The sequence below is a fragment of the Equus quagga genome, chromosome 17 (genome assembly GCF_021613505.1).
Source record: "Equus quagga isolate Etosha38 chromosome 17, UCLA_HA_Equagga_1.0, whole genome shotgun sequence".
NCBI classification, from domain to species: domain Eukaryota; kingdom Metazoa; phylum Chordata; class Mammalia; order Perissodactyla; family Equidae; genus Equus; species Equus quagga.
This window is the reverse complement of record NC_060283.1, coordinates 38,564,804-38,575,180: the sequence shown is the minus strand read 5'-3', so window position 1 is coordinate 38,575,180 and position 10,377 is coordinate 38,564,804. Positions and strand designations below refer to the sequence as shown.

The 10,377-nt window shown below is 46.5% G+C and overlaps 1 protein-coding gene across 1 annotated transcript in view; it reads left to right on the top strand.

Moving 5' to 3' along the window:
- The first annotated feature begins 262 nt into the window (after window positions 1-262).
- Window positions 263-10,377, top strand: part of TRPM8 (transient receptor potential cation channel subfamily M member 8) — a 76,146-nt gene continuing 66,031 nt past the window's right edge. Inside the window, exons 1-3 of the mRNA XM_046644347.1 lie at window positions 263-379; window positions 3,877-3,950; window positions 10,147-10,303. Coding sequence (XP_046500303.1) covers window positions 263-379; window positions 3,877-3,950; window positions 10,147-10,303 — 348 coding nt within the window. The remainder of the gene's footprint in view (window positions 380-3,876; window positions 3,951-10,146; window positions 10,304-10,377) is intronic.

The following is a 10,377-nucleotide window of genomic DNA, read 5'->3' as shown; positions in this document are numbered from 1 at the left end:
TGCCCCAGGCGTGAGGGTTAGGGAAGAGCTACTGAAGGACAGACAGTCAAGCTGGGTCTCGGAAGATGAAGAGGAGGAGACAAGAGGAGCAGGGGCAGGGGAACCATCACCCCGTGGGGTGGCCAGCAGAGCATGGGGCACTCTGCAAATGGCGGAGGGGAGACGGTGGAGGGTAGGGGCTTTGTGACAAAGCTTTGCATGGAGCCCTTTTACTGCTTGTAGCCTAGACTTATGCCTCCCCCTATTCTCCACAGGAGAAGAGATGTCCTTTGAGGGATCCAGGCTCAGCATGAGAAACAGGAGGAACGGCATGCTGGACAGCACCCGTACCCTGTACTCCAGCGCGTCGCGGAGCACAGACGTGTCCTATAGTGAAAGTGTAAGTCGGAGTGGCGCCCAACCCCTGCCACCATCATGTTAGAAGGCATGGCTTTGGCAATTAAGATTATTTGGGGATCAATACTCCTTTAAAAAGATCATATCTCAACATATAGTATTTTCTTTTGTGAGCTATTTTTGTCGAATGTATAAGCATTTCCTTGTCTGTGCCATTTTTCCAGCATTCCTATTTTAAAGGTTGTTAATGTAACCATAATAAGTTATTAAATAGTGTATTTGTTATGAAATTCTAAGTGCTGCACTTTTAATAGTCATTTACTATTTTATGCTTGGTGTTCTTGCTTCCAGTCCTGTCGATTCACTTCAGAAATGATTCTTGAATCTAAGTGCTTTTCTTCAACTCTGTGGCCAGGGTCTCAGTTCGTGTCCACTTCTGTTCCTGCCATAGCTTCTGGCTCTTCTCTGGAGCATCCGTCTCTCTCATTCCAGGCTGGCATCCGTGTTGCCTTCAGGACGTATAGATGCACCCAGTTATCGCTTACTGGATGGGCGGGACTCAGCTGGGGGGGCTGCCTCTCCCACCCCTGTCCTTGCTGACACCTGAGTTGTTCTCATAGGTGTTCTGCTCACAGGTCATGGGGAGTACCCTCCTTTGTCCGGAAATGAAGACAACCTTGCAGTCTGACACCACGGTTCCCTCTTGACTAGTGTTAGACCGGGATAGTGACTAGCTTTGGAAAAAAGAAAGAAGGAAGGATGAGGAGTGGGGGTGCTTCTGGGGTGCTGGGCATGTCAGGATTTTGATCTGATTGGTGGTTACGTGGGGGCTGACTTTGTGATCCATCAGAGAGTTGTAAAAAAACAAACAAGCAGACAAAAATTCTGTCCCTCACCCTGCGTATTTAAGGAGGATCCGTCTCTTGGGGGCCGCCCCTGAACTGGCCCACCTGGACACGGAGCATCTCCTTAGATTTTGCACCTGGTCTGATGTTAGCCCTGTCCCTGTGAGAAATACACAGTGGGCAAAGGACAGTGGTGGCCTCTCATTGCTTCCCCCTCGTGCTGTCTTCCTTCATCCTCAAGCAATGAAGGACCGCTGGCTGGGCAGGAAAGCCCTTTCTAGATGGCACGTGGACCCAGGCCTTGATGTCTCTGGGAGATGGACAAAGGCCGGCTCGCTGTCTCACCAAGCTCCTGTGGGCTCCCACGGGTACCCTGGAGGGCCTTCCCACCCACTCAGAAATGTAGGCGGCCCTGTGGATAGAACTTCTGGGACCACCCAAGGGCAGCTCAGTTCTGGGGGGTCCTGTTTGTCCCTGAGAACACACACGTCTGCAAAGTGCATTTTCCGAGGGAACTTTTAGCAACAAAGCAGTTTTTATTTCCACCCCTCGTTCACGATCATTGATTTCACAAGCTCATGCGTCTGTGGAGTTTTCTTCCTCTGTGTTAAGTAGACTTAAAATTAGTTAAGAGGAGAGAAAATATTACGAGGAAGAACGGGCATTGCAGGTTTTCAAAATTTTTGCCTTAAGAGGAATGTAGAAATTATTTGTGCTTTTTACTTTTTTACTAGAAAACAATGCACAAATGTAAATTTTCAGCTTAAGGAAGAAGAGTAAAACAAACGCTCCGGTACCCACACCCAGCCTAAAGGAACAGACTATCACCAGGCCTTCAGAAGTCCTCCATGTGCCCCCCAGATTGGGGTCCCTCCCTTCTGTCAGAGGTGACCACTGTCCTGAATTCCGTGTCACTCATTCTTTGCTTTTATTTATAATTTTATCATTTGAATATCTATCCCTAAACAAGTTGTTTAGCTTTGTCTGTTTTTGATGTATGGCGTGATACAATGTCTCCCTTGTGAGTTTGATTTTGGGAAGCATCGTGCTTTGAGATTCGCCCACGTGGATGGGTGCAGCAGTTGCTGGTTCATTTCACCGCTGTGCAGCGCTCCATCGTGTGCAAATGTTTATCCAGTTCGAGGAGGGTGAACGTTTGGGTTTCCTGCTTGGCTCCTGGGAGCAACGCCACTCTGAACATTCTCAGCCGTGTGAGCCGGGCTCCCTGGAAAACATTCTTTTGGTTGAGGCTTGGTGGGTAAAGGCGAACGCCTTTCCCTCCTCCTAGGATGAAGTTTGTGTCTGGGTTTAAGACATAGGATTTATGGGGAAACTCCTTCAAAGGGCTGGGAGAAGGGGACAGGCGGCCCTTGTTCTCTGATGTCTCAGGATGTATGCTGGGTGGCAAGAGGGGAGGCTGCTCCATGCGCTGTAGACTTTGCTCCAAGAGAGAGTCTGCCCCCCATCCCCTTTCTGCCATGCATGCCTGGTGATGGCCTTGCTGTAGGGGACATGGAGTCAGGGGTGGCTTTGGTGCCGGTGGCCTGACTTGGGAGGCCACACTTGCGTGCAGTTCTCTGAGAACTGCAGCTGCCAACGCCCGGTGACCCGAGGGAAGTGGATTTGGGCTGCCAGCCCCTCCTCTCCGGGGCAAGACGGCCTCCTAAAGCTGACAACCCACTGCCAGGCACCTGAGCTAGCAGGCTGTTCACAGGACAACCCTACCTCTCTCTCCACAAGGTCCATTTCTAGGGGCTCAACCTTACTGGCAATGGCAGGTGATTTTCCAGAGTGGCTGTACCAATTTACTCACCCACCCACAGCGGGCATGAGGCCCCGCTCCTTGGGCGCCCCACCATGTTTGGTGTCAATTGCCTTTTTAATTTTTCCAGCCCGGTGGGTGTGCAACGGAATGCCATTGTGGTTCCGCTTCACATTTGCCTCATTGCTGATGAGCTTGAGTTTTTCACACATTCATAGCTTAGTCGCGTGTCCTGTTTCATTCAATGCCTGCTCCTGTCTTTTACCATTTTTCCATCAGGTTGTCTGTCTTATTCTTAGTGATTTATAGTCCTTTATATATTCTATTTACCAATCCTATGATATTAATCCATGTTGCAAATATCTTCTTCCACTTTGAGGAGTGTAGGTATTTTGGAAGTATTTTTCATCTGTTTCCAAATCGTTTGCATCTTTCAACTAAAGGGAAGCTTTAGGTTTATAAAGGTTTTTGGTTGGTGGTCAGAATGAAGTCCTGGATATGCCTTCCACCTTGCCCAAGCAGAAGCAAATACAACCAAGGAAGGAAGTTTTGGAATATATCTTCTTTGAAAAGCAAGCACAGGAAGAATGGGTGCATTGAAACATTACTTATGCTCACCTGTCAACAAATGGTCATGTTCCTCCAGTAGCCTTAGAGATGGAAACACATAATTCGCATGTCTATGATGACATTTATTACAAGACAACTCCAAGTAACTTTCAGAAAAATTTGCATTCAGTGATAAAAATTTAAACGTACGCTGCTTTTTAAAAACCGTGTACTCTAAAATCATGAACAGATGCTGGATGCTATGGATATAAGGTAAATTCTTAAAACCTTTGAAACAGGCCTGGGTCATATTTACTATTCATTAATAACAGCAGCGAGTGAGCATCAATTAGTAATGTGCTGTCCAATGTTCTTTCTCCAAAGGACCTGGTGAACTTCATTCAAGCAAATTTTAAGAAACGAGAATGTGTCTTCTTTACCAAAGATTCCAAGGCCACGTAAGCATCTATTTTCCCTCCGTATTTGCTTCTGAAAATAAATAATTAAAAAACCATTGCAACAAATAAACAAATATTTGCTAGTTCATTATTAAAGTTGTTTTCATCTTGCAATTCTCAGAAATGGCGTGTAGAAGAATTTTCTCAGAAGTGGTGTGTGAGCAGGAAGAATTTGGCAAGTAGCTTGCAGTTGATCCCCAGAGTGACATCATTTCGTTTTATATTTTTAACTTTGGAAATAGTTGGTAAAGGCTCCAAGAGAGGCTGTCGCTCCCTTCCATAGTTCCACGAGCCTGGGAGCCCACCTGAGTGGCCGCAGCAATGCATGTGGTTGTTTAGAGCAGGTGGCAGGTGACACCAATGGCGCCCATGGCAATCTGACCGGCTTCCCTGTCAGGCTGTCCTTCCCTTTTGTTGACTTTGAGGCTTGCCATCTAGTTGGGTTTTCCTCTGCTCTGAGTCTTAGTGTTTTGAAACATCAAGGCTGGTTACAAAAGCCATGGGGAGCAGCCCCCAGTGGCTCTGTACCCAGGAGGTCCTCAATAAATGTTCCTTAATGAGTGAGTGAGTGAATGGACTGACTGCTGGTCTCTCCCATAGAAGATGCACCGAGATCTAATGAAACAACGTTAGCCCTCCTCCCTCTCATCTCGTTCCTCTCTGCCCTGTCTTTTGTCTCCTGGTGATAGAAGAAAGAGCCCAGCTATTAACTGACTGGATAGTTGCTGCTGTAGTTTGTAATCAAAGCATTGACCTTTTGTTGAATGGAGGCAGTGGACAGACGAAGGACGTAAGAATGAGCAAGAGCAGAGACTTTAGAATCAGCCCTGGGTCCAACCTTGGTCTGGCTGCCTGCCCACTGCTTGACCTTGAGCCAATTACTCTCTTTTCTGAACCCAATTTTCTCATGCTAAAACTCTAGCAAAGCATACTTCATGGGTTATGGGAAGGAGTCAATGAGGCAACACATAAAATACCCACCACCGTGCCTCAGATCCTCAAAGGTTCTCAAAAAATGTGTTTTCTTATTTCATGTGAACTAGAAAATGAATTGGAAAAACTAAGAGATCTGTATTTTGTCATTGATATAAACTTATTCATCATGAGTCATTTTGACTCTATGAGTCAAACTCTATGAATCAGCTACTTATTTCCCCAATGTTTCACTGAAAGATTTTTCTGTTAATATATTTGTTTGACTGACAGAAAACACCATTTGGGTGCATTCATTTGTTTGACAAATATTTATTGGGTACTTACTATGTCACGGGGACTTTATAAACTTTATTATGAATTCTACAACCCCCTTGCCAGGTAGCTGCTGTTATCATTTGACAGACCAGACATTTGAGGCCCAGGGGCCTTCAGTATTTTACCCAAGGTCATGTGGCCAGTGGGCGACAGATGAGAGGTTGGACCCAGGTTTTCTGATTCCTAGGTTGTATGTTCTTTGTATCCCCAGCTCCTGCCCATTCTAAGATGGTATTCATCAGCAATTTCTTACCTGTAGATACCCAATCTAATTGGCTTAGGTGAGAGAGGTGGTCCCATCACTGGCTGAAAAGGACAGCTAGATCCAGGGCTCAACGTCACCCAGACCCTGTCTTTTCTACCTGTCATTTCTGCTATTCTCTGAGTGGGCAGGCTCTTCACAATGGTTACCAAATGGTCACCATATCTTTGACTTACATGTTATCAGCTTACCATTTTGCCAGTGGTGGGAAAGGGAGCCTTGTTCCTAGCAGTTCCACCAAAAGTCCTGGGCTGATGCTCATGGCTCTTATTGGCCTGGCTGGGGCCATGCGCCCGTCTCTGAGTTAATTCCTGGAGCTGCGGGATGGAAAGTGTTGACTGGCCAGGCTTGGGATATGTATCCACATGGACCCAGTGTGGAAATGGATGATTCCTCAAAGGGAAACTGAGGTGCACCTACCAGCAGAATGGATGCAAGGTAGGGAACCTGGAGCTGTCCACCTTAGCTGCTTGATTCAGCTTGAGTCTGGCCAGAATGAAGGGAGATGTGGTGAGCAGCCCTGCGCTCAACAACACAAGCAGAGGACAGGAACACCTCAGAGTCTTCCAGTTCCCGTCCCAGATGGACAGAAGGTTGAAGGCCAGGGTTAAGACTCTATACTCTTTGAACTTCCCTGTATTTATTATTTTTACTTCTCCACAGGTAGTGGGAATACTTTGTATAATCTAAATTACCCATCATGCAAGGGAATCAGATGAAGTGACTATCAATATTCTGTCCCAATTTTGTTGCTGCTTGCCACACTAGCTGACATATGCTGTCCAAAGTCTCCAGAGTTGTCTCATATGTGCTAAGCCCAGACTACCCATGTCTCTCCACCCTAACCCCTTTCGGATGTCTATTTCTTGACTGGTCACCGGAGAGTGATGCTCGACAATTGCCCCTGCTGCAGATGCCCTCTGAGACATTGCCACCCAACTCAGTGGCCCTCTCTTGGCACTCCTGAGGCTGTAAGCCCCTGATATGCCTTCGTTCTCTTCAGTTCTCACTGCCTCAGCCCTGCTGGGTTCCAGATAGAAACTGGAAGAACTCTACTTCTGCTGTACTTGCTCTGTGCAACAGAACTTCCTCCATGATAGAAATATTCTATATCTGCACTGTCCAAAATGGTAGTCACTAGCCACATGTGCCTACTGAGCATTTGAAATGCAGTTAGTGCAAGCAAGGAATTGAATTCATTTAATTTTAATTTTGACTGATTTAAATATAAAATTGAATAGCCACACGTGGCTAGTGACTACCTAATTGACACTGTAGCGCTATAAGATTCAGATTTGGCCTGAGAGGTAGAACTGGGGACCTGCTGTTCTCCTGCCCTCTTCATCTCTCCTCTCTGTCACCTCTATCCCTCCTCCAGGTATCTGGGTTCCTAATGCCTTCTGTCTCTTCTCCATTTGTAAAGCAATTCATGCAAATTGATGCTTAGAGGGCTACCAGCCCAGCCCGCAGACCATGAAGATGGAGCCACAACAACTCTCTGGCAAGGTCACCTGAGACACAGCCCTACCCTTAGAAGGAAAAAGGCTCAAGAGTCTATCTTCACTTGTAGCAGGATGAGTGGGCGAGGGAATTCTCTCCCCACCCTGCAATGAGCTTGGGTGGGTGTGGACAGACCCCAGAGAATAGTGGGGTGGTAAAAGCTAACGAGAGGAGAGAGGAAGCCATCTTGGACCCTAATGAGGAAGACTCTGAGACCATGGGCAGCACCCTCGGCTCAGGAAATGCCTGGGACTGAGTAAGAGAAATGACCCAAGAAACTGTGATCAATGATGGCTGACTTTTTTTCTTGGTCAAATTGAGTGATGCCCCAGGGAACTGTTCCAGAAAGGAGGCAAGAGTGCTGCTGGAGGTGTGATTTTGGATCCAGGCTCTAGCTCAGTTTTTATAGTTCTAGAAAATATTGAATGTTCTGATATATATTTTGAATACTGATAATTTCCATATTCTATAGTAATTAAGACTTTTGATTACAAGGAACTCAAGCTAGCTAAACCTGAAAGGGGGGATTTACTATAAAGAAACAGGAATGCCACACAGAACCTAAGAGAGAGAAGTGGCTGAGCATGTGGGATGGGTGGAACCATGGCCGGAACATGCGGGGACTCCAGAAGTCCTGTCTAATTTTATCTCCACCTCTCCTTGCACACCTGCTTTCTTCTTTCTCTGTGCAGATACAACTGTGCTGTATTGCCTGGATCCTCCATGTACCAGGTCTAGACCTGGAGACATGGGAACAGCTCTTTTTGTTGTAACTCAAAATTCCCAAGAAAGGGATTCCTATGTCAATCCTGGACTAACTTCCTACCTCTGGGCCCATCAACTGTGGACAGTGCCACAGGATCCGGTTATATGAACAGGCTTGTCTTGATCCAATTGTGTCGTTGAGGTTGAAGAGTGAGAACAGTCCCACCAGGGTCCATGTCAAATGTATCCTCTCCAGCAGGGACCCACACTGATGGATCACTGGCAGCCTCTCCCATAAGAGAGTGAGATGCTTTCAAAGATTCCCACCGGGATGCATTTGTGCCTCATTATAAAATCTCTTTGTTGAATGGCTTTGGCAGTTACCCTGGGCTTCCAGTACTCCAAAAAGATCTCTATCAGCAGAGTAAATCCAGGTCCATGTGACACAATTGAAGCCAGCTGCATCCAGGTAGCAGAATCTTGGCCGCCACTGGAATCCATCTGCTTCTGGTGCAGTCAAAACCTTGCCTACAAAGCACGTAGTTTCTGCTCCTATTATGTTTTTAGAAATAGTCACACAAATGCTTATCACTATTATCATCTTGTAAAATGGAAACGTGATCTACCACCACAGGGTGTTTTTAGAATGAATCCTACATCTTGCCATCTATCAATTGGAAACAAGTTCAATAGTGAGGAGGAAAATCTTGAGAACAGCCATGTTCATGGTCATGACAGCCATGTACACGTAAGCCCATCTTCTGGAAGGCAAAAATCCCTACTTCACAAAAATTACTCAGGCTGGATGAGGATACAAACTATTTGCAAGAAGACCAGTGAACGTATTCATTCACTATTGTGGGACCGGGGACACTGATAAGAGAGATGGAGGTACTGATGCTACTAGGGCAACAAGTATGAACTGGGAGTGTTGTGTGCAAATCAGGAAGTTTGGCCAGCCACTGGGGGTGGCCCTGTCTTGCTCCAGTGTCTTTGCTCTCTCAGAAAAAGGAGAGCTCTGCCCCTCTAGCCTCTTTCAGTGGCCAAACATGTCTCCCACTTGGCCACTCTCCAGCCTCCTTGGGACAGAACTCTCTGTTCTCCTTCTCCACTGGCCATGACCCCCTTCTGAATCTTGTCCAAAGACTGATTGGAGAGAGAACAGGGAGAGATGCAGAAGCACGTGGGTGGGACAGGCAGAAAGAAACCAGGAGGAGGGTGAGCAGTGTCTCCCTAGGGAGAGCTGCTCTGGCCACACTAGGATCTTTGTTGTGGTTCTTGTTCATCCATTTGGAGACCACAACCCTCAGAATCCAATATGGCCCTGGCGAGAGGGGCCAAAGTAGTCACGGAATGTATTTTTTGATTTTTTTTTTTTTTACTGCATTTTTGCTTCTTTTCTGTTGCCACTGCCTTTGCTATTCCTTGCTTTGCACATATGGTGCCACCATAACCTCAAGGCACTTGCCAGGGCATGTCTCATGTCCCAGCAGGATGCTCTGCATCATTTCCAACCCTCTCAGCAAGCCCGACAGGAGAGGGACTGTGCAAGGATAAAGGAGGTGTTCTGTCTGCTCCTCTCTGCCCTCCGCCTGGTGTTGTACTTAGCTATGCCCGAGAGATCACAGGAAGCCCAAGGGCAGGAATCCCATTCAGTTAATCTCTGGATGCGAGGAGCTCGGCCAGGTCTGACTCCAGGTGGATTTTCAATCCACGTTTCTTGAAGGATTACAGTATGTTGGGGAGGAGAAGGGGAAGGGGTTTTACCTCTTACTGCCTATCTTTTCATCCTCTCCCAATTTCCTATCATGCATAGGTGTCCATGAACAAACAAATTTAGCTCTATTGCACTGTTAATGGGAAGAAATTGTGTTCATTTATTGCACAATTTGTCCTTGTCTAGAAGAAATTATTCAGTCTCCCAAACAGCTGATGTCCAGCAGTGAAAGGATGGTCTCTCTAAACTCTGGAACCTTTTGGGCTCCTGCCAGGGGACCACCTCTCTCCAGGGAGTAGAGCCCATGGTGAAGGCTTGCTTCATTTCAGAAGAGGGTGATGGGCCAGGCAAACTGGCAGGGCTGGCACCAAGGCCTGCTCCAGGGCTCCTGTGTGTTATAAACCATGCAGGAAGCTGCATAAATAGTCTCCAGATTTCTAAGACTCTATCCCACAAGAACCTCATGTCCACTTATGTAGAGGACAGACTCCATGAGGGCAGGGTCTGCTCTCCTTATATCTCAGTTTTCAACACAGAGCCAGCTTTTTGGTGAACAGACAATAGACAACAGGGGGACAACACCAAGATAATTTTTGAACAGTCAACTGAGATAATGTAAATGGTCTGAAAATAAGACCTGATGGTCAAATCTCTTTTTGCGTTTATTTAAGCTGATAATGTGTGACATTCTAAAAACGTGACAAACTATTTAAGTAAGTTTAATGAAATCCTTTCCTTCCTGTGAATATCATTCTGCTCAGGGAAAACGTGTGCAAGTGTGGCTATGCCCAGAGCCAGCACATTGAAGGCACGCAGATCAACCAAAACGAGAAATGGAATTACAAGAAACACACCAAGGAATTTCCAACAGATGCCTTTGGAGATATTCAGTTTGAGACTCTGGGGAGGAAAGGGAAGGTAAGCAATGGCTTTCTACTTGAGCTGGCTAATTCATTTACCAACACAACTTGGGCCACCTTGAATTGTCTAAT